Raw genomic sequence first — 27,964 nt, forward strand, 5'->3', positions numbered from 1 at the left:
ATAACAAGTCTCAGTAGCTATAGGTGACAGCTAATTTCCTTTAGCCTTGCTGTGCCCTGAAGCTACTAATGGATGCCTGTTTTCAAGTACTATTGGAAAATATTAAACAAAAACAAAAAGAAAGCTGTCATTTTCTTGCGTAATTGCAATCCAAACGGAGTGCACAGCTAGAGTACTTCACATAAATTACATAAATATATTAGCGCTTTATTTAAATAGATCCGGTTATTCTCACACAAAACTGTGCAGCTATTGTAACAGAGAAATAAAATGCTGTATATAGTGTAGCTGCATCTATCCGTCACCACTATAAAGAATATTGTAGCCTTCTAAAGCAATCTTGTGCCTACCTTGGTCATTTAGAAATATACATACCTATTACATTACTTTTACGGCATTTGTATGGTCATCTTAAAGGGGTACTCCAGGGGGAAAAAACATCCAATATATTGCTGCCTTTCTGTACAACAATAAACATGTAATTCTTACCTCACCACGCTCCCCCAGTGTCCTCCGGTAATGTTTCTGGGTCCCCCACTGAACGATTCCACCGACATCTCAGAGATGGACTCAGAGCTCAGCCAATCACAGACCATGGCTCTGTTGTGTCTCAGTGAGATTGGCTGAGCAGGCTGTCACTGAGAAAAGGAGTCTGTCCTGGAAGTGGCGGTAAGATTGTTCAATGTAAGACCCAGAGACCCTGCAGGAGGACACTAGAGATGAGCAAACATGCCGGATTTCTGGTTCGTATGAACCAGAACTCTCGGCGTCTGATTCCCGCTGTCTGCCCGCTCCGTGCAGCGGGTGGATACCTCCTAAGGAATGCCTGGAAAACTGGCATACAGCCTATGGCTATGGCTGTATCCCAGTTTTCCAGGCGGTCCTTAGGCTGTATCCACCCGCTACACGGAGCCTGCAGACAGCGGGAATCAGACGCCGAGAGTTCTGGTTCATACGAACCAGAAATCCGGCAGGTTCGCCCATCTCTAGAGGACACCAGGGGAGCGTGGTGAGGTAAGAATACAGCAACATGTTTATTATGTTGTACAGAAGAGCAGCAATGTATCAACAGTTTTTGGTTGCCAGAGTGATCACACTTTAGACTATGGTACCTTTGCAATGATTTGTTAATTTTTTTAAAATTTCGTTTCTGACAATAAAATAAAACAACTTTCTACATATTCTCCATTAACTTACCATTTGGCTAATACTCAAAGATGACTCTGTCAAAATTTTAAGATTATTTTTGCTCTCTTAGGCCCCGTTCACACTACGGAATTGGCATCATAGTTGCCATGTCAATTCTCTGAACGGAGAGGTGTGGAGAGAGAGCCCTCCCATTCAAACAGATTGAAGGCAGTCTTGCTGGGGTGAATCATATAGGCTGTGTACAAGTATAGAGAACACAGAATTCATACGGCACAACAAAGAAGCTCTAAAAGCAAAGTAAGCTTAATTGTTTATAAAATCTTATGGATTGAGACTATGACTGTCTTTCTTTGAAAATAATTTTTGCACCAACATTTAAAGGTATTATTGCATTATGAGCGGAGATTCTATAAAAAGGGTATATTTTCCTAACACTGCACAGTGGTAACAAAACCCCTTTATTAGTGATATAGTTGTAAGCTATATCATTGGTTGAAAAAAAATACTTGAATAAATAAAAAATAATAAAAAGAGATAAATAAGAACATCTTTTAATTGTACAATAAAACATAAGCCCTTAACCGATGTAGGTTACAACAAAGAAGTGACACCTGACCACTAAGTATTGACAGTTAGTAAAGTAAGAAACACTTTCATTTTACATACTGTACATCAATTGAAAAATCTAAAGCAGCATAAATAAAAAATAAAAACATTAGAACCAATTATTATGTCATCATCTTATTTATGTCCATTCATCTCTTTGTAGTTTCCTTGTAGAAGAGCAGAAAGCTCCGCAAAATGTTGTATCCAACATGATTTGTCTTCTGAATCTTTTAAAACCAACTGGTCGAATACTTCTTTTACACCGTCCTTCATGTGCTGGTTTGGTGGTTTATTGCAACATGGCTGCTTGCCGTGGCTGCAAGATAAGACATTGCTAGGGGCTTGCTCCTTGTGGAGAACGTCCTTCTGCTCCTTGGCTTTCAGATGAGTGAAAAAATTAGACAAAGTCTCATTGCAGGTTTTCAACTGGAAATCAAGCTGCTGGTTTTTAAGCCTCTCCTCTTCCAGCCGCTGCTGTAAGCATTCGTTCTCGTAACGTAGTTCAGTCAGCTAGATCGGGGGAAAAAAATTACATTTTATTACATGTGAAAGACTGGTTTAAATTTATTTCCCTGTTGTACTATCATTCTGGATTATTACATACCATGACAAAAGTTTTGATTGTTTGGGTTTGAAATGTTGAGACCTAGATAAAAGTGGGAGAAGCATGAGGCTGTGCGTTTCACTCCCAGCTCACTGTAATCTATGTCTGGCTGCGTAGGATGAGCCACATTCTATGTCTATGGAGTTCATGTCAGAAATCGTAGGAAGCCAGGGAGTGAAGATGAGCAAGACATGAGTGGGGATCTGAACACTCAGACCCCAACCAATGTCTCTAAGACAATTTTATAATACCAATGACAGTTTAAGCATGCTGGGAGGATGGAATAATGGATATCTTCTTGCTCTCATAGGACCAAACCAAAGGCAATAAAATCTGGGATTTATCTATTGTCAATTAAAAAAAAAAAGAAAGCTGCCAAACCCCTTCTTGTAGACTCCAAGCCTCTCTCAGATCTCAGACCAGATTTAGTTTTTTTAAGACTTCTCAACATTTTGTAGACCATCTTTGGACACCTTCTCTTTTATTAATATATTTTTGTAGGTGAGGTCTGGAACTGGTCTCACTAAAGCTCCATACAGCGGCATCTCCCAACCCATCCAAAACAACTTCCCCATTGGGAAATACATCTGAGCAGCCATGTTTCTATCAGCAACAACATGCCGATCTAGATCAGCAAGGACACTATAACAAATCATTTTTTTGCTCTACTAATCTTAATTAGTGTTAAGCGTACTTGCCGTACTGTTCGGGTTTGACAATGTTCTCTTAACATGAATACTTAGCATTTGAATCCTGGTGGCTGGAGAAGTTGGATGCCCTTACACAGGACCGTATTAACAGTTTCTGCTGCCCTAGGCACTAAACCTGAAGACGCCCCATCTTGGGGAGCGTGGTTTCGACCACATGCATTTCTCTACATGTAGAAACATTGTCTGAATTGTGTTTTTCATGGTTTTTAACTGCTTAAAACATAAACTGTGACTGGATAAAACCACCATACCAGACCTGCTCAATACCACCATACACACACCCTTCATCGAAAAGACACCAGTTTTACTGGCAAGTCTGAACGGGAGGTGGGAGACTAAAAAATAAAAAAGGGTGTTTCCTTCCCCTGCTCCCTGGTGCTGCCTAGTGGTAAATAAAACCCTGCCCTTATAGGGAGTCCTGGTAAACATGGGCACGGCAACAGGCTGTATCAATGTTTTCCTGGCAGCCCTAGGGTGGCATCAAACTTCTCCAGCCACTGGGAGTCAAATCCTGAGCGTTCAGGTTTGGAAAACAATGTCGAACCCAAACAGTTCAGTAAGTCCACTCAACACTACTCGTAATCTCTCTGAACCAACTATTGTCCAAACAGCTCTTTACAACAGTTTACAGGGTTGCTTGGCAGAAATTACTGGCCAGGATAATCTTAGTCCTAAAATTGACAATGGACAGCACCCCAAGTTCCAAAGAAAATAGCAGCTAAACAAGAATTACATTGCACTAAACCAGACTTTCTTTTTAAAGACTGGTAACTTACAAGTACTTAGACTCTTAGACGTCTAGTAAAGCCGGTAGATGCCAAACTAGAATAATTGAGCTACAGAGGCCAAGCTTTCTGAAACCTCCTGGGGACTCCATACAATTGGTGTATACTTAATGTATAAATGCCCACTGCTTGCTCACTAGTACCAGGCCCATATTACTATATGCAAAAGTGTAAAAGATTATCCACTACTGTGACAATTGTTTAGTGATTATCGTTAATATAGGCAGGGAAATTACCATTTTATTGGCCATACGATAATTGCCCACCATGTACTATATGCATAAATATCACAACAATTTAAAAATGGAATATAGTATGTGTAATACAGAGAAAATACAAAGAAACCAGCTTCCTTTTTTTTTCATTTCGGAAAAAGCTTTTACATATAAATGAATTTCAAACGGAGTGTGATGTGATAATGTTATAGTTTGGCCATGGTTGTAATAATCATAGGGAGAGGTAAGGACTAGTCATTAGCAGTAACTCAAATGCTGTATTTAGCAATTTGGGTCTTAATTAAAAGATCGTTCCCTGACTTTAAAATGATAAAATGCGAGCAATTGAATCTGAGTCCCAGAATAATGGACAATAATGTGTAGTCCATAAAGCTTTCTAGGTATTTGACATGATTAGTGTGCAGGGTTTTTATACTTTTCTTTCCCTTTTAGGAAACTTTAAAATCTAAATAATTGGAATCAAGTTTAGTGTCACTTATCTTTATCTGGAATTAATACAAAATCTATTCATCTTCGCGAGACAATTTCCACTTTCATTTATCACTTTCTAACAGCCATTCAGAGGAAGATGAAGCACTAAGTGTAAATTCACAATTTAATTGTTCATACGCTATACAGGAATCCCATGCAGCTTGGGGTAATAAAGTACAAATAAAGACACGATAAGTGCGATTTTCATATAGAATATTGGTATAAACAGAAAATGTGGACATTTTAAAAAAATAAACATACCTTAAATAAAATATTTCATAGTTACAATATGTATTTCTTATTTCAGTGTATTGAAGTGTCCTGGCCACACCTCTATGACACTTTAGAGAAGCAATTAAAAGAATATTTTTAGGTGATTGCAGCCTGGAACAACTACATTAAAGGCATGGATAGTGCCACTGCTTATATAGGTGTAGCCCTGTAAGCAGTTTGAGATGGCTTTAAGGCTACGTTCACACTTACCAAAAGTGGCGGAATGCCGCCAGCCTCCCTGTCATAATGACTAGTCTATGGGAGGCTCAGGCAGATCCTCTCTCCGCGCTGAAGAATGGACATGTTCATTCCTTCAGTTGTTCGAGGCTGCAATTCCGCCACTTTTGCTATGTGTGAACGTAGCCTAATAGCTGACAGTTTCCCTTTAAGCTTACCCTGTCCTGCTGGAAGTGCCATAGACTGCAATGTAATACACTTACGATACAGTCTAGAGTGCTTCTGCGAGTTCCGTCGACTGCCCGCATCAGAATAGGACAGCGTACCTGCAGGAGTTTCTCAATGTATCCTGCTGCGCCAGCCAAATGATAGGTAAGAATGGAATGAGTTTAAATGCTGCTATTAGCATCATGTCTTCTACGTAACAAAGTTGGCTGCCTGTCAGGGTTATTATGACAGCCGTAATACACTGCAATGTGGACTTATCTCCCTACTCAGTGGTGGGTCAACATTGAGGTGAGTGAACAGGATGTTCTGAACAATAGGAATAGGCCCATTGGAAAAACAATGATTGAGGCAGGTGAGTACACATTGCTTTTTTATTGTTTAACATTGGGCGAATATATACATAAAAACTAGTCCTTGGTCAACCCCTTCATAAGAGTTGTTTGATGAGAACGACAAAAAAGAAATTATCCAGAGCAATCTGCCGATCACCAGGGGCCTCACGGCTTGGATCCTGGCAAAGGCTGAAATAAAGCTATATGCAGTTTGTATAGAAGTCAATGGGCTGAGCATATAATCTCCAGACCTACCAGGCCCCCCTAAAGAGAGAGAGAGAGGGTCATGTAGTCATTCAGTAGACATGAGGGGGTCATGAACAGTGGGCTGTACGGTACAAAATATCCCAACAAGATAAATAGATTGTCTAAAGCTGAACCCTTTAATATTCTTTACATATTTGGAGATCAGTGTATTCATATAGAGGGGTGGGCAGCAAAATCTCAGAGTTGTTGTTATTAATATTTTTTTTTAATCCCTTTCCTATAGTAATTACAAACCCAATAACTAGGTAAGAAAACAAGCGACGGTGGCTGAAATACTGCACCTATTACACATCGGTAAAAAAGGTTCATAGCATAAATGTTTGATGCGGCAATTACCCCCTCATTAGGCCGCCAATACAAAGCTGTAAAGCTGAAAATCTTAAAAAAAGAAAAACATAAAATGAATTTGTAAAAAAACAAACAAACAAACAAAAAAAAAACATCTAAGCTATCTCTCCTCTCTCGACACAGAAGAATGACAGGTGCTCCATAAAGAAAACAAAAAAAAAACAAAACAAAGACTTCTCCCAGGCCCTCCTGATGTAAAAAGCTCCTTGTTGCTTACATTAGGTTCATAATGATCACATCAACTGTTTTATGGTTAAAAACAATAATGTTCACTATTAAGTACTGCAAAGCGGGTCGGCAAGCAGCTGGGGTAATTATAGCACACCATCAATGAGACAGTAAACATTAGCGACCTTCCTCCAGCTAGGACTGAACATGCCGATTATGCAGGGACAATTTAGTTTGCAGTGGCATGGCCATTTTCTGACTATTAGCAGGAAATGAAATGAGATATTTCATTATTATTTAGTATGAAAATTCGGCGGAGAAGTTGCTGGAAATTACGGTTGAATTTATACTTGAGTTACTACACTCATTATTTCAAACATCTTGGTCTGAATCAATATCAGTAATGATTCATTCTTTTGATTAAGAAGTGACTCCATCTGTAGATGTCAGATAATTACCAAGATGACCCATAATGAGAACATTTCACAACTCTCTGACTTAACTTTCTTATTCCCTCAACAGCATAATGACTTCCTGAAAGAGCTTTTTATAGTGTGCCTATGCTCCTGGGGTTTCTTTTCATGATCAGCCACTATCAATGTAACTCGCTCATTTTTATTTGGTCCTTAGTTAAAAAAAATATATATATATCTCCTATAAGAAAAAAACACAAACAATATATTTCGATGGACACTGGAAGGAAGGTTCCGGTTGACATTTGGATGAATGTTAATATGGACTGGTTCTAGGTAGAAACAATGTAGGGGAGGAATAAAAATTGTGCATGAAAAGGAGACGGCGCGCAGCTTTAAATTATGACACAGAATGTGCTTTGTTATTCAGTTAAGGACTCAAAGGGGAATTAATCTCTGTTTTATTATATCAAATATTGAAATAAGAAATGTAGGATATTCTTTTGATCTATACACCAGAGGATATGGAATTTAAAAAGTTTGCAAAGAGAAAGCTAAACTTTCGGCGACAGGTTAGCATAAATCGTGAAATTTATTGAGGGTGCAGTGTACAGGCGACGCTTTGTAGCTGTCACATGCGTCTCCTGATATTTGTGCGCTAGTTCAGATGGGTAATGACAGTGTACACCACTACTTCGTGTTTCAACTATATACATTAGAGTGAAAGAACTACTATAAGAATTTTAGAATCCTGGCCTTTTGAAGGGAATCTGTCAGCTGCAATTCAGGTAAAAATGGTTAGCTGTTAGGACCAGGAGACATATAGTACCTTTCATATATCTGTCTGTGCTTCCAGAATGTAGAAAAAAGCTTCCTTGCTCCCATCCCTGATCCTTTTTGGGGCATAGTGTTTATCGGTCTCTCACCCAAGCATTTCCGCATGCAGTAATGCAGGGGTTTAGGAACGCCTCTTTGACACTTCGCACCAGAGAATTAAAAAAAAAAACATTTTTCTTCATCCTGTGTCCATGGGACGTCCTGCACATATGGCTGTGCTCTAAGTGTCCGTCGTATCACTACTAGAAGGGATCGACTGTCATATACAATAGCTTCTCAGGAACCGTTCAGGAAAGGCAGGATTGAAGTGCTTACCATGAGGCCTCCATATTTGAACCCAACAATAATTAGATCCCATACAGAACCTGGATTTGTTGCTTAATACCGTTGCTCTCTGTAGTTGTAAAGGTTTCTGATCCACAACACTACTGTAAATAATGTGACAGTGGCTATCATTGGCAGGACCAATAATGGGTGCGGTGACCCAAAATTTCCTTCCACTAAACACGTGGAAATGATCCGATAGAAACAGGGGGTTATATGAAGGGGCCGTCTGTGTATGGATAGTGGACCGAAAAACTGGACAGATTGTCTCTACTGGTGTCTGAGTTTGTTCATTGTGCGTGCCCTCATATAACCACAGCCCCCAATACTTTCTAACAGTCTAGTGTCTAGTGGGGTGGCGGAGGAGCGATCCCTGCTTCTGACCTGGGCTGGGGTCTGCGCCGTAATGGCGCTGATCCCGGCTCGGCACTCTATTGCTTTCGGCTGCAGCAGCAGAAAGCAATCAAGTGCTGATCTCATTGATCTATGCAGTATTACCATACCATACTATGATCTATGCAGTATTACCATACCATACTATGATCTATGCAGTATTACCATACCATACTATGATCTATGCAGTATTACCATAAACCCCAGGGGGGCTTCTAGTATAAGTGTAAAAGAAAAAAAAAAGTGTTATTAGTAATATAAAAAAAAAACTCCCCTAATAAAAGTTTGAATCACCCCCCTTTTCCCATGTTATAAATAAAAATAAATAAATAAACAAACATGTTTGGTATCGCCGCGTGCGAAATCACCCCAAATATTAATTTATCCCATTCCTGAACTCGCATGGTAAATGGCGTAAGTGCAAAAAAAATTACAAAGTGCAAAATTGCGCATTTTTGGTTGCATCAAATCCAGAAAAATTGTAATAAAAAGCGATCAAAAAGTCGAATATGCGCAATCAAGGTACCGATAGAAAGAACACATCATGGCGCAAAAAATGACTCCTCACACAGCCCCATAGACCAAAGGATAAAAGCGCTATAAGCCTGGGAATAAAGCGATTTTAGGGAGCATATATTTGTGAACAATGGTTTGAATTTTTTAAAAGCCATCAGATACAAGAAAAGTTATACATGTTATATATCATTGTAATCATAACGACTTGAGGAACATATATAACAAGATTAGTTTTACCCCAGGGCGAACGGCGTAAAAAAAAAAAAAAAAAATTCAGCCCGTCATTGCAAAGTACAATTAGTGGCACAAAAAATAAGGGCTCATGTGGGTCTCTAGGTGAAATATGCAACTGCTATGGCCTTTTAAGCACAAGGAGGAAAAAACGAAAATGCAAAAAATTGAAATTGGCCCAGTCCTCTAAGGGTTAATTCAATCAATTCATTGAAATCTGTACTCATTTTATGTTTAAGAATCCAGTGGTTTGTCCTGGTTATTAACTTTTTATCATATTCAGTAGGACCATTTTATTTCATAAAGGTAATAATCTAGATTTTTTCTTTGGTCTTTCTCACCATCGTCCATAGAGCACATTTTTCTCTATGTTTTTGAACAGGAAAATGATGCGACTTACCTTCTGGTTTAAAAAATGGATCGATGTTATATTGTTCTTTAACCGAACCTGCATGTCCTCAGTGGCTGCTAGATTCTTCTCCAGAAGGTTTGTGTGCTCTAACCTAATATAAAAAAGAAGACATTATTTGCATCAGTAGCTTAGGGAACCATTACAGAATTTTTTTGTCTATAAAGTGCAGAATACACTATTATTAAAGAATGAGGTGGCAGCTCTTGTGTATGCCGTAGGAATACTAATTTAACTTGATGTGCTATATATGCACCATTTGCCATCTTCCTCCCTTACATAGTACCCCTAATGTAGTCCTGTGTGCAGCCCTGCCAGCTGTATTTCCCATGATGCTTCTGGCTTTGAGTAGAGGCTCATCACACTGCACTTGATCTGCTGTATGTAAGCAGTAAGTGCAGCAAGTGATTGATTGGTGACCCAAAAGCACACTGCAGAGTCCAGTGCATTTTACCTGTTGCTCCTTGACACTCCTCTCCTCTACGTCCTGCTTCATTTTTTACAATCAGAACAGTGTGAAGTGGCTTCTAAAATAACACATTGAAGATGGCAGGAACATGAATAGTGAATCATGGAAGTTTTATGACTTTGCAGCTGATCTCTGTAGAGACTCACCTACTATATCACTGCTGTACTGGTCCCTTAGCAAAAATAATCCCCAGACATTTAGTATGCGTACCCTACATTGAAAAAAAATATAACTTCCATGATGACACCTACAGTACGGATAAATTAAAGGGAACCAATCACGCCGAAATTGCCCCCATTGATAAGGAAACGTGCTGGTACATCAGCCAGCACGCTTCCCAAACATCCCCCTGTCCCCTCCGTCCCCTCCTTTATTACCCCGTAATCTTACTTTTGTGATGTCCCGCGCCATATGCTAATCAGCCCCAAGTAGTCAAGGTGGGCTGAACTAGTTAAGGTGGGCTGAACTAGTCACGGTCCCTGGCGCTGTAATCACGCCCAGAGGGGCGTGATTCAAAGACCTGCGCTGCGCCGACGTCATCTCTGGCCCGCGTTCACGGCGGCGGCGCGCCGCGTCTTTCGCATGCGCAGTTCGGCGGAAGAAGACGCTGACGTACTGCACGTGCGCGCCGCGCGGAAGACGTCGGCGACGCTTGCGCTCCAAGACGGCGGCGCGACGACGTCTTCCGCACGCCGCGCACGTGCAGTACGTCAGCGTCTTCTCCTGCCATACTGCGCATGCGAAAGACGCGGCGCGCCGACGACGTGAACGCGGGCCAGAGATGACGTCAGCGGAGCGCAGGTCTTTGAATCACACCCCTCTGGGCGTGATTACAGCGCCAGGGACCGTGACTAGTTCAGCCCACCTTGACTAGTTCAGCCCACCTTGACTACTTGGGGCTGATTAGCATACGGCGCGGGACATCACAAAAGTAAGATTACGGGGTAATAAAGGAGGGGACGGAGGGGACAGGGGGATGTTTGGGAAGCGTGCTGGCTGATGTACCAGCACGTTTCCTTATCAATGGGGGCAATTTCGGCGTGATTGGTTCCCTTTAAGTTGTCCACAATTCTTTTTAAAAAAAGTAAGAAAAAAAAAAGTGTTACTTCTTCCAGGAACAGCACCATACTCACGATACAGTGTTTGGTATTACAGCTCAGAATGTATTCCACTTGTGATGGCAAGAAGTGCAAAGCACAGAGCACCGGTTTGTCCATCCAAATAGCAAAGGCTACAAATAAACCCCAATGGGCCGACCGGGCCCTTTTTGTATTCAAAACATCCGTCCCAGCATCATGGCTTCCTTTAAAAGTTGAAGAAACTAGTGTAACAGAGTTTAACTAAATGCTTCCTTGCTTCTTTTGGCATGTGCTTTCAATAACATGGAATCTTTGTAGTTCTCGTCTTTTTTTTTGTATATCAATAAAAATATTGTCGTTCTCATATTGGGTTAGATTAACAAACAAACAGATTTTATGGGAAAAGTGAAGTTTTACAGAAAACAAAAACAAATTTAGGAGGCAAAGTAAGTAGGAAGTGCATCAAATAAAACATTATGTTTATCATTCACAAATAGGTTCATCTACAATCATTACATGGTATCAAAGAGCAGTCAGAAAGGCAGATGGCGTACAGTCACGCAGATCTGACAGCCTGTCCTTGTGATAGACACAGACTGCTTCAAAGTTCCTTGTAACTTGCCTGTGGAGTCTGTCAAGAGAGACGCTGTAACAGAATAACTATAAGAAAGATTCAAGGGTAGCGCTAATGGCAGGATGTGTAGTACTTAACACATCCTTGTTTGTAATGGTATGAACAAGGGCAAACATATTTGTGATTAAATATGCATTAGGTATGAAGGGCTGTGATGAATGCTGCAGACTTCTGCATAGGAGCGTTTTTAACGTACTATCAATGCATCCCATTATGTTCTTCACCACTTTCTGCAGAAAATAAATGACTTCCATGGAATTAAGTAAAGACTTGAGACGCTAAAAAGTGGATAGACTGTAGGTTTGTAATTCCAGGGACTCTGCTCAGTACTGAAGAGGTTATTCAGTTCCTGTAAACATCATTCAAATGCCAATGGAGTGTGTCAGCTTCTAAGGTCATGGTCCAAGCCTTCCCCGTAAAACAAAGACACAATCACACAGTGGAGAGAAAGCTTAAAGGGGTTATTCACCTAAAAGCTAAAAAATAAAATGCTCCCAAACATAACTGGTCTTACTCACCAAGTTCCCCTGAGTATTTTGAGTCATTTCCTGTCTTTCTAGCTGCTGCCATTCCTGAGTTACAAGTTTTTTTAAAAGCTGATCTACAACCAAGATGGCGCTAGCCGGGAAACTACATTTCCCATCATGCAGTGCTTCTCCCTGATTGATCTGTTTGTGTACCCGTCCACTAAGCTTTCTTTCCTGACCACTGCTGTCATTACTATTGCATAGTAAATACAGGACTGTTATTTTCACTGATTTTGCATCACATCACCCCAGTATGTATTTCATATTTGCTGATGATAAAATGGCATCACATAGCCCACCACCTAGAACAACCCCCCCCCCCCCATTATCTACCCCCTGCCCAAGTCAGCTGCAGCACATCACACAATCCAGCACACAGCTCAAGCTCCTGAACGCCGATAGCACCGCTTCCCCCGCCCTGGTCAGATGCAGTTGTGTAATGCACTGGGACTGAGAGGGAGGCTGGGGGTGTTCCTGGTCCAGCATCATCCCCACCTACCCCCCTCCCCCCTTTGGCCAACAGCAGTGATACACACAGCCCAGCACCCCTCCTCCCTAGTAATCCACAGTGCACCACACCCCCCCCCCTCCCCACGGCCCCCTGTCTGCCTCAGCACATCGGTATACACTGTCCTGCACAAACGCCAGCATGCAGCTAGCACCGCATCCCATCTCCCCAGACTGGTATAAACATAGTAAGAGTCACTGGCTTTGTCCAGCCTTGCGTTCTTCTCCCTGCATCCCGATGGACATGACGTCACTTGTACATCAGGATGCAGGGAAAAGGCAACGGGGAACAAACCCAGTGACTCTCACTATGTTTATACTGGCCTAGAGTGCGGTGGAAGCGGCATGCTGGTGTTTGTGCAGGCCTGAGTAAACTGTTGCGCTGAGGCAGACAGCGGGCTGGAAAGATGCTGGAATGCGGAATACTCAAAGTACTTCATTGGAATTTTTTTTCGCTGTTCTCCTTGAGTTCAGTTATTACTGTGTTTTGTTGGTTGATTTGTCATTGCCCCAACTAGCCAGAATCCTACCCCACACTGACGAGGGGCAAATACTCCCAAACGGCTGTCTGTGGATGGAAGCCTGCCTTTGCAAGCCCTTGTCATGATCGCAATACTCGCAGCTTGAGTTAGACATTGATAAAAGGGGCCACCCTGTTGCTTCCCTGTCTATCTCCCTATGTCGTACGAACCCGAACCGAACTCGGTTCAGACCATCCCTAGGCTGATCTCATGCTGATCGCATCCACCCTCATTGATTATGCCACACTTACCCAAAAGCAACCCACACAGTTGGTCAGCTCACCGCCCTCTTCCTTTAACTTTTGTAGGTCACATCTGAGAGTTATGCCTCATATCACAAAGACATAACAGTAGACCAGTAATTCAGTAAGGCACATACTTAGGGGTACCTCTCCCACGTTGACATGTGTTTTAGTAAATGCATGCATTCTCCACGAAATACCAGTTCTAGAGCAGGAACTCTGCATTGTATCACTCCTGGGCGTTACCATTTCCTTTGCCAGTTAGTTACTCTGACACTGCACGATTGGTACGGACAGTAACACACCTTACCGACAAGTGGAATGGTAACACCTAGTGGTCAAATGTATGAATACATTTCTAGGTGTGGTACAACTACCGAGGTTCTTAGAAAAGATGTGTTTGCCATTGTTATTTTCTATGGGGAATTCAAGTAGTTACTACAACAGCCAATTTCAGAGAGATGACAGACTGATTTTGCGATCGAAATTTTAGTTATTGCTAAGCCTCTGGAGGTTTTTGGGTTTTTTTCACAGCAGTTGTCACTTTAGTTTCTAAACTACTTTTTTAGATTTTTTTATAACTCAAAGAGGTCATTGTCAGGGATGAACTCAAACAACGGACAATCTGAGTTTACTGTATACACTTGTTCTATCTATGGAGTCAACATACACATAGATTACATATGCTTCTGTATGTCACCGAACCAACGCAGTCCAGAGATCCCACTTTTACCTGTTTAACCCCTTCAGCTTCACTAGTAAACTTTGCCTCCAATACAAATACTGGTCGTAGAGAAAAAATAAGGTTGTGAAAAATATCTTACTAGGAGAAACTGACATGAAATCCTGCGGATTGGTGAACATTTTACACGTTCAAAAGAGGGAACGGGGGAAAAAAAAATCTGCAATTTGATGTTTGAAGAGCGTAATATTAGCTGCATCATGCTTGTGGAGATGCATTGGTAAATAACTCCTCGCTGGAGATGTAATTATGGGTTTCTAAAAGCCGATCCTTTTTGAATGCATTTTTTTTCCGCAGTGACTGGCACTAATCAATAGTATGAGCAGATTTTTTTTTCAGCTACAGGAAATGGTGTATGACAATGACTTGTTCTCCAGCACGCTTTTTAAAAATCTCTTTGTTCAGAAATATATATATTGATGTATTACATGGAGCTGTTTCTCCTGCCAGTGAAACAAAAGCTAGCTTTGTAATCTAATGTCAGCCTGAATTTCTCTAGGCAGACTCAACGGAAGATCAGGAAATCTCTTCGGTCATTCCCGTAAGTGGCACTATAAATGCGGATCTTCATATATGCCAATCAAATCTATTACTAATATGCAAAGCAGGGCGGCAATGGCTGGGGAAAAAGTGTTGCAGGGCTCATGTGGTTGACTGGGCTCATTGTATCTGCTATGACAAACACCTACAACTATTTAGCCAGGTCATTTACATGGAACATGATTACACAGGAACACTCGTTTTCACTTTCTTTTTTTCCCCATTGAAATCTATTTTTAAAATTTCAGTTATACAAACTCAAATATATGTATTCAGAGTCGGAAGTGTTTTTTTTTTTTTTTTATTAAAATAAAAAAAATCTAAATAAAAGCACCAGGACAGGTGGCATGGTACCTTTTACACGGGTGCCTTGTGCCCAGCTGAATGCCACAGCTCACTGTCTCTCCCACTGTCTCTCCCACCATGGCAGATGGCTCCCTTACACTTAAAGGATTATTCCAGAGACACACACATTTATTTTTTTGCTAATACATTGCTTTACTAAATAAATAACACTTCTGTGAGGGCAGGGTTTGTACCCGCTGTGTATTTTATATTCTTATACAAGACGCAATTGCGGTGTCTGGCAGGCTCTGCATAGTGATCTGTGTGCTAGAAGCAGAGCGAGCAGTGACAGCAATCACCGCCCCCTCTGCAGAGGCTGCCGGATACAGTGACCATGTCAGGCAGCCTTCCCCCGTGTACTGTATACAATAACATACAGTACACAAGGGGAATTGGACCCTGATCCGTATAGCGATGCTCAGCAGCGATAGAATGTAGCAGAGAATCGGGAATAGCTGTACAGTTCCTGACACACAAATGCTGGTGGCAGCAGAGTGGCCATGTTGCCCCTTTTTGCTTCCACTAAATAGAAGTGTAAAGGTAAATAAAAAACATACAAAAAAAAGTTATATTACAAAGTAATGTAACTATTAAAGCAATGTATTGAAAATTATTCTCAATAGGCAGATAGTTGAGAGGGAGATAAAACAACTGATACCAGTCTTATAGCTGATGAATGTTTACAAAGTTATAAAATCATGTTTTCCTTCCAAGCTCAAGAGTCATAGAGGCAGTTAAGGATGGTCCGAACCTGCCGAGGTTTGGGTTCGTATGAACCAGAACGCTCGGCATCAGATTCCCGCTGTCTGGCCGCTCCGTGCAGCGGGTGGATACAGCGGGAGGCCTGCCTGGAAAACTGGGATACAGGCAGCGGGCAGACAGCGGGAATCATTGCCGAGAGTTCGGGTTCGTACGAACCCGAACCTCGGCAGGTTCGGACCATCCCTAGAGGCAGTGCTGAGATACTGCATGTACCACCTTTCCCACCCCTTCCTATATGATTGATGTTGAGGCTTCCAGCACTGATTCTTGTACAATTATCATGCAGGGCAGGGAGGGATGGGGAGGAGGCATGCATGCTGCGGCACAGCCTTTATGAGTTTGGAAAGAAAACATGATTTTATATCATTGCACATAGCCATGAAGGGTGGTGCATGCCTCCTTGTGTGCTTCACCCATCTTACTGACAGATGAATCAAAGGTAAAGTTAGTAGTGGAGAGTGGCAGATAAAGCTTAGCTGCAATGCAATTTAAAATGTTTCAGCTAGATTATGGGTGCATTCACACGTTCCATGATTCAATGTATGGTAGATGTGCTACAGACCGGAATCGTGGAACTCTCAGTATCATCATCCTTTATGATGCCAGAAACTCTGAATCAGTTTAAATCTTTGCAGTACTGACACAGCTGCACAGGACGTGGGAGCTCCACCTTTCGCAGCACATTGTCTGTATATGGACCATGTATGGAACGTTTTACTGCCCCCTAAGAGCCTCTTTTAATGCTTCAGAAAAAGGGCACTTTATGTATCTAAAATGCGGCATCACTGCAATAAATTCTAAACTGGATTGCAACTGACCTGTAAGTGCTGCTCTCCACTATTAACTTTGCTTGTTGTCTAGCCTAAAGCATGGACAGCGCTGACATGGAGGTATTAGTTTGCTATTTAATGCCTTTAACAGGTTTTTCTCCTGGATGAAGAGAAGAAGAAAGAAATTGTCAATTATATAAAATCTGTCCAGATATATGTGCCCTAAGGTTTGGGAATGTTGACTGGATTTGAAAAGGTCACCATATGACTAGTAAGTAGGAGGCCCTCACCAGTCGGATAATATCAGCTCCTAGACTATAGCGGCTACTTCCTATGGCCTTTTGTTGAATACATGAGAACAGTAGGCTGGAGAGCCGTCCTCATCAGTCCTGGAGCGCCATATGACAGTGGGGTTTAGGAAATGTGCTCCCTCTTTATAACACTGAGCGCTGCTGCCAACAGATAATGTCTATGGCCTTTTAATGTTATTATAATGATCAGAAAAGAACATCCATTAAATTCACATTACCAAAATAACTATGCAATGGCCTTTTGCAGCATTTACAAAAAAAAAATCCAAATAATTCATCACATTTGCAAGTGTGAACTGGAGTAAAAGAAAGAGACAAAGACAAAATTTTATTTCTCAGTGTTCATTATTCACATGCTGAGGCTTAAAGGGGATACTGTATGTAGGGGGGTCTGCATTGAAGACTAATCGTAGTATTGATGATACTGTGGACCATTTCACTCTGTTTTCTCTCCAAAGTCCATGCTGGTTGAATGCAGCTGTGTACCAGTATATTGAGAAGGTAATAGGATCATATGAGTATGTTCACACAAGGCAGAATAGTAGACTCTGTAGCTTTTCAGTGCATTTTCAACCCTTGTGAGACCTTCCCACCGCTGTGCAAGCCCATACAAGTAATGTTTATTTTAATGCAAAACATGGCCTAGTTAATCAGCAGTAGATCCAGAAGTCCGGCACATTTCTTTTTATTAAAAGGTAGGCTTTTTTTTTTTTTAAGCATTTTTGTTGCATTTTGTAGAGCGTTCTTTGAAATATTTACGAGGGGGATGTTCGTCGTTTTACATGAATCAGTTCCCTTCTCATCAGAAATGAAAAAAACTGGTGTTTTTGAATGTACAGTAAATTTATACAAAAAATGTACTTAACAACACCCTAAAATTAACCTCTTAGACACTTTTTCCGGCGGCTGGGTGGTCACAGAGGCCTCAGGAGCTGAACCTGCTCCGTATACACGGAGTGCTGGCTGTATCTTACAGTAATTGCTGGTATGGAACACCAGTCTCATCCTGCCAGTTTAACCCACTTAATGCCATGGTCAATATCGACTGCAGTATGTAGAGGGTGATTAGAAAGGTGACGCACCTGTTAGGGCTTTGATCAGCACCTCTCACAATTTCGGAGTGCCAAAGGGTAATCAATGGTTTCTCAAGGCCTCCATGCCTGCCATGTAGACTCTACCAAAATGTACTGCCACAATATACAATAATATAGTTTTGATTTTTAATAGATTTGACCAGTAGGCTGAACTTCTAGCTGTACTTTTGACTTTTAAGTCTGGTTGCTGCGCACCTGCATGTGTAGAAAAAGATCTGAAAATGTGGTGAGATGACTGTGGCACTTTCCTCATGGCCTAGTTAGTGAACGGTATTGTGGCTAAAGCTTTCCATTTTTTGGTCAGGGAATAATTAGGTTGTATTTTTTCTTTTTTTTATAGCATTATTTTATTTTTTGGTTTAGTTGAGAGTTAAATAGGTCTCGTTGGACATTAAATGGTTTATCCTAGCAGTCATATGATCAATGGGATGGATAAAGGCAGTGGGAGTAATGCCGATTGTACTCTATGCACATTATTTATTGACTGATCTGTATACACACTTTAATGGTGCGTTCACACCTACAGGATCTGCAGCTGATTTTCTGCAGCAGATTTCATTTAAATAACTGAGCACAGCATCAAATCTGCTGCAGATCCTGTAGGTGTGAACGCACCCTAAGAAAGCAGAGGCAAAAAAAAAAACCTTTCTGCGTTCTACAGCTTATCACTGTTATGTTGTTGGAAATGGTGACGTTCAGCCGCTCCATAGTGATGTAGACATTGCGCTGAATGAATGTGTTAAATAAAGATAAATAAAAATTCTCTATTTTGTGCACACAGGTATTGTAGAGCGCTGCTTATTACCAATGCAACAGTGAGAACTGCAGAGCAAAGTGTCAGGACGCTTTAATTCCTGTGACACCTGGCACCCAGAATGATGGTGACAACAAAAATGAATAATTGCTGCATGATTCCTCCTGCCGCCTGTCTTATTACTGTAACTGTAAGGGGAGAAAGGGCAACTACAATGGAGAATGTGACATGTGGCCCAGGCACCCTTATCTGACTCTACTAGAGACTTCCCGACCTTTGCACACATATAGCGCCGGTTATAATTGCTAGTTCTCCCCCTCTGCCTCCATTTTTCTCTATGGTATACAAAGAGACAACATTTAAAGTCTTGTTTTATCTCTACCGGCAAATACTTTATGAATAAATAAATATTAATAAGACATCTTATCAGCCGTGACATTAATCCCTTAATGTTCCACGCCAGCAAATAATCACTAAGTGCCATCTGCAAGTCTCCGCCATCTTGTTGCGGTCATGGTAGGAAGGATGTGAGTGCAGTCTGTATAAGACAAATCTGAGAAGGAACATAGGATCTTATAATGAATAGCTTGGTGATATACTGTAGCTGTACAGACAATATGCTGAAAATATACATAAATTAATATATATGAATATGCACTCGTTTGATGAAATTTTGGTAAATTTTTGGGACTGGTATGAATGCAAATATTGGATTTTCCAGGGGAAAAAATGTCCTTCTAAATGTTAAAGTAGGCCGCCAGACCCACCATAAAAACCAATGCCATTTTCAACCTCAATGTACAAAGATCAAGTAGGCCTGCTGTAAAGTTTGGTGAGAGATTTATGCAGCCTGGAAAGATCCACATACTGTATGTCACAGCTACAATGTGGTAAACATTACTTGTGCTTATGCTCCACAGACAACAATTGGGGGGGGGGAGCATTTTGAATGAACAATGTTTTTTTTTATAACGATCAGCGTTTAGACGGAACGATACATCGTACGGAAAATTCGCTATGCGATCGTTTTGTGATCATTTAAGCCTATCTCACACAGAAATCGTTTAAAGACTGTTTACACTGAACGATCTGCAAATTTTTTGCGAACGATCAACGATGATTTGTGAACATGTTGAAAGATCAAAATGAACGATTTTTTGCTCGTCGTTTGATTGTTTGCTGCGTTTACACGTACGATTATCGTTCGAATTCGAACGTTATCGTGCAAAAACAAACGATCGATCGTTCGTGTAAAAGGACCATTAGGGCCCTATTCCACCAGACGATTATCGTTTGCATAATCGTTAAAGATTAACGATCTCAAGCGACCGCTATTGCGAAAGACCTGAAAACGTTCACTCATTTCCATGGAACGATAATCGTTATGCCCCTATTCCACAGGTCGTTTAGAGGAGCAAACAAGCGCTCTCAGCGCTCGTTTGCTCCTCGTTCACCGCTCGCTGCCGCCGCTATTCAACGCGGCTGCAGCAAGCGGGTGAGTGCGGGAGGGGGCGGCAGGGAGCTGCGGGGGGGCTGCCCGGGGGATCGCTGATCGTCCGGGCAGCCCATAGGATATAGTAGCTTCTGCTGCCGATGCTTCTATTTAACGGAGCGACGGCAGCAGATCGCTGCTATATCAGTCGCTTGTTTTTCAACATGTTGAAAAACAAGCGACTGCAACGATCAGCCGACATGAACGATGTCGGCTGATCGTTGCACTCTATTCCACCGGATGATTATCGTCCGTAGCGGCCGATATCGGCCGAATACGAACGATAATCGTTCCGTGGAATATGGCCTTTACTTATGATCGTAATTGCGATCGTTTTTCTTCACTATTTATTTGCTATTGCGTTCGTATCTATTGCGAACGACTGAACGACTCTTATTCAATGTGAACGATTTGCGAACGTTTTGCGAACGAGCAACGATAAAAATAGGTCCAGGTCTTATAAAGCGATCAACGATTTCTCGTTCGGTCGTTAATCGTTAACTGCATTTCAAACAAACGATTATCGTTTAGATTCGAACGATTTAACGATAATCTGAACGATAATCGTCCGGTGGAATAGGGCCCTTATGCCCCTATTACACGGGTCGTTTAGAGGAGCTATTCAACGCGGCTGCAGTGAGCGGGTGAGTGCGGGAGGGGGCGGCGGGGAGCTGCGGGGGGGCTGCCCGGGGGATCGCTGATCGTCCGGGCAGCCCATAGGATATAGCAGCGTCTGCTGCCGATGCTCCTATTCAACGGAGCGACTGCAGCAGATCGCTGCTATATCAATCGCTTGTTTTTCAACATGTTGAAAAACAAGCGACTGCAACGATCAGCCGACATGAACGATGTCGGCTGATCGTTGCACTCTATTCCACCGGACGATTATCGTCCGTAGCGGCCGATATCGGCCGAATACGAACGATAATCGTTCCGTGGAATATGGCCTTTAGACATGCACACCTCTACATTAATCCAATGTGCACCAGAGCCTTCCTGTGCTCACACAGTGAAATATACGCCAGCTCAGAGCTGGTCTAGATTTTATTCAATTTTTTTAGGCTGTGCTCACCGCCACACCCTTTCCCTGCGACCCTGGTATGGGTGGTGCAGAGTTCCAATATGTCCAAAAACCAAGCGACGTTGCATAAATTCTCTGTAACGTTTGTCCTCTGTGCTGCTTACATCATATAATAAATCCCCCCCCCACCAATAGTTACCCCCAGGCCTTACCCCTTATATATAATCCTACTTTCACAGTTTTGGCAATCGTGTTTTTTGTTACTGGCCAGAATGTCCCCCTCTCTTGTCTCCAGTTCAGGTGTGGTTTGCAATTAAGGTCCATTTACTTCAATGGAACTGAATTCCACACCCCACCCAATCTGGAGACAAAAGAGGGGAAAAAGTGGCCATGTTTTTGTAGCGCTGGATAACCCCTTTAGGAGCTGAGGCTCCTTTGCAGATTATCCCTGCACAGCATCACCCCGGCCATCCACCATACAAGCTGCTGCCGTCCTCCATAGTATACAGTCCCTGGGTGTGCAGACGTCACCGTACAAGGGATTTGCAGGCAGAACCTCAGTGCTTTTGCTCTCAGAATCTGCAGCGGTTTAAGATCTTGAACGCCACCATTAATACTATATATAAATCCTTTTATAAATAGTTAAATCTTATTCATTCCAGTTTCCCCGCAGCACACATAGACGTGTGAATTGTTCACTAATTGAACATAATAATGAATATATTTTGCTATACTGGTGTCTGCCTAGCCAGAGCCACAGTCCTATAACTACCTAGGAGCCATAGCTAAATGTTAGCAGAAGCTTGTCTGTGATCAGCAGGTACCCTCCAAGCACTGCAATACTTCATGTCTCAACAAACACAGTGTGTGCCCAAAATGTGCCTATAGACAATTTACTTGAAAAATGCAGCGCTCTTATTGAGATTTGGATTCACAGCTCCTGTGTGTCACGGTTTTGTTGTTCCTGGTAACATTATTAAACTATCAATCATAGAAAGAGACAATGATAGATATATCAGAAGTACTCCACAGGGAGGCAGCGTTCAGCACGCTGGCTACTGCTAAATTACAACTCCCATCATCTCCCCATTTACTTTGGGTTTCAGCAAGGTCCTGAAATCTGAGTTTAATAGATATACACACCTTTACGGTAGAATAGCGCTTACACGTGCAATATTTATTATGTTTCTTCCTGAAATGTCAAATGGAAACAATATAGATAGGAAAAGAATGCAAAATGTTTGCACAACTTTGCTATTATTGTCTCTATAGACAATGGCCAAAGCTGACAGCTGACAATAAGGAGTATATCTGAGTGCAATCAATAGTGTGCATTCATATACATCATTTACCAACACTTTTACTAGGTAACAGGGTTATCCAGGGTTAGAATAGCACAGCTACTTTCATGCAAAAACAGCGCCACCCCTTTCTTCAGGTTGTGTTCTGCTCCGTTCACTTCAAGGGAACTGAGCTGCAAATCACTTTTTCTAAGCCTGGATAACTCCTTTAAATCATGCAAATTGTGCATATATGTTATTTGTGGCTGCTAGGATTGGTGTGTGGTTTAGGATGCAAAAAGGGAAGGGGAAATCAGAAAATGACCTATTATTTAAAGGGAAACTGACTCCAGGGAATGGCTGCTAAAACAACTGCAGGTTATTAAAGTGTAACTGTCATCTGTAGAAACTTCTGACATGTCATAGCGACATGTCAGAAGTAAGTATCGGTGGGGGTCCGGAGGCTCCTGCCGATTGTTAGAATGAAGGGGCAGAAGCGCTCAGCAGTGCGCACCCTGCCTCTTCATCTCCGCTATAACTGCAGTCCGCCCAGAAGTTCCATAGGCTCCCATTATATTTCTTAGACTGCTCGTATAAGCAGAGTACGGAATAGCATAAATGAAGGGGCAGAGCGCATGCTGCCGATTGCTTCTACCAATCGGCGGTGGTCTCAGCACGCGGACCCTGACCGATGCAAATGATACAAATGATAGTTACACTTAAATAGCATTTTATACGTCCATGCTTTCATTTATTCCTGGACAGGGTCACAGAACTGGGCCGTAACACTGCTGGTACCTGCCCATTCTTGTTCAAGTAGTCATGCGGATGGTGCTACTCAGTGATTGACAGCATTGTATGCGTAAATGTGCATGTAAAAAGCTCAATCATTAAAGAGTCACTGTCTTATTTATTTATTTTTTTGCAGAAATCAATAGTACAGGCGATTTTAAGAAACTATGTAATTGGGTTAATTAGCCAAATATGCCATTATCTGCATTTAAAAAGCCTTTTCCCAGGTCCCCCCCTCCTCCCTCCTCTTTTCCATCCACTGCAAAAAATCTGGAAATTGTGACTTGTTGCATCAGACGTACCCAGTCTGTTCTAGGGAGAGGGGAGGGGGGAGGAGGGAGTTAGCCGACAGCAGAAAGCAGATAACAGAGGATTACAGGCACAGAGCTGGGTGAACACCGTAATCAGAGGTCAGAGAGGTCAGTGCTGATTGTCAGAGGAGATAAAGGCTAGAGGTATTTCTAAATTAACTCTTTGTTGTCCTGTTTTGGTCTTTTATTTAGCTCTCTCCATAGGAGAACAATGAAGACAGGGGGGAGAGCTTCAAACTGCTTTTTCATGATAAAAATGCATTTTTTTAATACACCCAACTACAAAGTTTCTTAAAATCGCCTGTACTATTGATTTCTGCAAAAAAAATTTCACAACAGTAACACTTTAACCTCTTAAGGACGCATGACGTTCCCGTACATCATGCGCCCATAGGAGGTGTTCAGAGCGGGGCCGCGCGGGTGCCCCTTGTAGCCCGGGACCGCGGGTATTAGCGGGCACGGTCCGATCGCCGTGCCAGCTAATACAGTAATCAGATGCAGCTGTCAAACATGACAGCTGCATCCGATTACTGGACGCAGCACATCCCTGGTGTCTAGTGGAGGGGATCACTTGAGCGATCTCTGTACCTGCTGCCTGCTGGGGACCGCTCCAAGATGGCGCCGTTCCCGGCTTGGCACTCGTTTGTTTTCGGCTGCAGCAGCCGAAAGTAAACGAGTGCCGATCTCATTGATCTTTGCTGTATAACTATACAGCAAAGATCTCAATGAGAGATCAAAGTGTATATACTAGAAGTCCCCCAGGGGGGCTTCTAGTATATGTGTAAAAAAAAAAAAAAAAAAGCATTGTTATAAGTAAAAAGCCCCCTCCCCTAATAAAAGTCTAAATCACCCCCCTTTTCCCAGGTTTTAAAGAGGATGTACCACCCTCATTCTAAGGGAGCCGCGTCATACAGGGGAGGGAATTCCCTCCCACTGGGGGCGGGCGGGCGGCCTCCAGTGCTTGAGCACCGGCCGATTCCTGTGCATAGAACGGCGCCGTGCAGGGGAACAGGGCCTCGGTCCGAAAAACGGACCGCGGCACCGGCTTCGCTGTGCCGGCGCCGTTCGATAGGTGGGTTCAGGTTAAAGAGGATGTACCAGGTGGTACATACTCTTTAAATAAAAGTAAATAAATAAATAAACATGTTTGCTATCGCCGCGTGCGTAATCGCCCGAACTATTAATCACATTACTGATCTCGCACAGTAAATGGCGTAAGCGCAAAGAAAAAATTCCAAGGTGCAAAATTGCGCATCAAATCCAGAAAAAATGTAATAAAAAGCGATCAAAAAGTTGTATATGCGCAATCAAGGTACCAATAGAAAGTAAACATCATGGCGCAAAAAATGACACCTCAAACAGCCCCATAAAAGCGCTATAAGCCTGGGAATAGAGAGATTTTAAGGAACGTATATTTGTTAACAATGGTTTGAATTTTTTACCAGCCATCAGATAAAAGAAAAGTTATACATGTTATATATCATTTTACCCGTAACGACTTGAAGAACATGCATAACAAGTCAGTTTTACCCCAGGGCGAATGGCGTAAAAACACATTCCCCCCAAATGAAAGAAATGCGTTTTTTTTTTTTCAATTTCAGGACACTTTGAATTTTTTTCTGGTTTCGCAGTATACTTTATGCAAAAATTCAGCCTGTCATTGCAAAGTACAATTAGTGACGCAAAGAATAAGGGCTCATATGGGTTTCTAGGTGGAAAAATGCAAGTGCTATGGCCTTTTAAACACAAGGAGGAAAAAACAAAAATGCAAAAACGAAAATTGGCCCCGTCCTTAAAGGGTTAAGAAAGACGACCAACAGTACTAATTTGCTCATTCCGGGCTAGTACACCCGAGGGTGAGTAATTTCTTACATGTTAGGTTATTTTCACTAGGATAGCAAAGTCCCCATTCTGGGCTAAGTAGTCAAATGGGTAGTACTACTCAGTGATAGACAGTTTTCTACAGGCACACTTGTACACAGATAGCTGTCAATCACTGAACAGCTCCACCCACATCACTACGTGGCCCACAATATGCAAAGAGTTACCTCAATAGATGACAAATTATCCTGGAACCTTCCTTACAAAACTATACCAATCTGCCCAGCTCTCCCTGTTTTTTATCACACCGCCTACATGTCGGGTTGCATTTTTAATGTGTCAGGTTCCTTTTAAATAATCTTTTAGATGTGACTCATTACCATTTTCTTTTAACGTGTCAAGGTGGTCTCTGTGTGCGTACCCCCTTCCTTATATTGCTATGTTAGGGTAAAGAGGTAACATTCAAAGAGAATGATTATTCTACAGTAAGAATAAAAGAGAGAGGAAATAAAAAAAAAAAAAAAAAACACAACAGTGGAATACAGTCCTCAGAACGAGATGAAAATGTCCTTTCTATTGATGTATATTCCATCTCCCCGTGCTTAACTCAGCCGTGTTCTAATCAGAGCTGCAACATGTCTGCAGCATTTCCTATTGCTACCTGCTGTGCTTTGCCTCACAGTTCTTACCAAAGTGTATTTTAGAATCCTTAAAGAACAGCGCTGGATAAACATGGCTGCCATCCTCACATTCCGGCTTGAGCTGAAGCAAATTTGTCACATAAAGCAGCGTCCGTTTCCGCTTCAAGAAGCAAACCTGCCATTTCGTCTTATCACTGGGCATCTAGGTATGTGCTTATTTCTTCTGAGAACATGCTGTGCCGCTATAGCACACTCAGTTGTGACTCCAGTATATTAATGAAATTGTAATGGAAAAAGGAAATTGCATACAACTGGTAATATCGCCACAACATATACATCATTTTTTGTTATGTTTTTGTCACAGAATCTTAAAATTTTTTTTCCCTTCCTCTTCTCCCCACCCCACTATCTTAACTTCCACAAACACAAATGACAGATTTCTCCTCCGTATTCTCGGCGATGACATTTGCCGTAAATTTAATTTATAATAGTGTACCAAGTATCCAGAGCCGCACTGTCATTGAGATTATTGAAATGATAGTTGTGTGAGATGATCTATCAGTCCAAACTGCAGGACTTGGACCAATCTCGTCTATATTAAAATTACCTGCGCTGTAAGAAAGCCATAACTCTTCCATTTCTCTTACAAGTTTGCCTTCTGTTTTGAGTTTGGTGAATAATTGCGTTCTGCTGATCAAAAACAAATTCTAATGTACTCCACACACCGCCATTGATCACTGGAAGCGTTAATATCCAATAAAAAATATGTGCATGTTTCCAACTAACGCTGACATCTTTATAATAAAATCCTGTGCTCTCGGGCCACTGTTTTTTGTTTTTTTTTTATGCTAAGATCACAATTTACTAAAGTGCAGCGTGAAAACCCCACAATTAGATTCTATTAAATTTCCAAGCCTCAATTCCTCACTTTTGAGATGATTTATGTGCCGGCTGCAAGTTTAATGTAATTTCGTGGAGATGAGTAACTGGAGCAGTGGAATACTGAGCTCTTCCCTAACAATAGCAGGAGGCTTAATTCTACAGTATCACCTCCATAGAGTGCGGCCGATGAGGTGGCCAGGCTGGATATTCTCCACTATTACATGCTTCCTATTGAAAAGACATCTGGCCTCCTCATCTTGTAGTCTTTATAGAAGACTCTTATATCAATATATCTGGTGTCATTAAAAAATGTCATAAAAAAAAAAATTCCCTCCCAGAATTACGGCAGTCTTGCTTATGGGCTGTATCTAGTCACATTTCACCTTTTTATATAATCCTGGATACCTGTTTTAAACGCTTAATGGTCCTTTTACATGTAGTGATTAAACAATTCATGAAATCCATCGAAACTTAGCGATTATTTGCTCATGCAGAAAACGCTGAACATCAAACAACGACTGATAAATTGTTAATTGCAATCTATTTCCTAAAGTCATCACTGGTTGTTCAATGATATTTCGCAATTAGGTTCATCTTAACAGTCTTTCGCAGATTCAGGCCATGTTCACATGGCTTAAGACACCGGCCATTCCGTGTTAGGGAAAGTCATCCCAGCCGGTACTGCAGTATCGGCCAGATGATCTTAACTTCTAATGAATTGGGATGCCAGAGCCGCACGCTTTATTGTGTGAACTGACAGGTTCTCTGCGGCCACTATTCAATGAACAGCAGCAGCAGAAAACTGACATGTCAGTTGTTTTTTTTCGGCGCCGCTAGGGATCCTGGCTGGAGTGTATACTATGGGGGAGATTTATAAAACATGGTGTAAAGTGAAACTGGCTCAGTTGCCCCTAGCAACCAATAAGATTCCATCTTACATTTTCCAAAGA

The 27,964-nt window shown here is 41.8% G+C and overlaps 1 protein-coding gene across 4 annotated transcripts in view; it reads right to left on the minus strand.

Moving 5' to 3' along the window:
• Window positions 1–1,728: 1,728 nt before the first annotated feature.
• Window positions 1,729–27,964, minus strand: part of LOC138783143 (polyamine-modulated factor 1-binding protein 1-like) — a 279,398-nt gene continuing 253,162 nt past the window's right edge. For all 4 annotated transcript variants that reach the window (XM_069957440.1, XM_069957441.1, XM_069957443.1 and 1 more), the window contains exons 25-26: window positions 9,469–9,571; window positions 1,729–2,265 (exon numbers count right to left, since the gene is read on the minus strand). In XM_069957440.1, coding sequence (XP_069813541.1) covers window positions 1,891–2,265; window positions 9,469–9,571 — 478 coding nt within the window. In that variant the 3' untranslated portion in view covers window positions 1,729–1,890. The remainder of the gene's footprint in view (window positions 2,266–9,468; window positions 9,572–27,964) is intronic.

Source organism: Dendropsophus ebraccatus, chromosome 2 (genome assembly GCF_027789765.1).
Source record: "Dendropsophus ebraccatus isolate aDenEbr1 chromosome 2, aDenEbr1.pat, whole genome shotgun sequence".
Classification (NCBI taxonomy): Eukaryota; Metazoa; Chordata; class Amphibia; order Anura; family Hylidae; genus Dendropsophus; species Dendropsophus ebraccatus.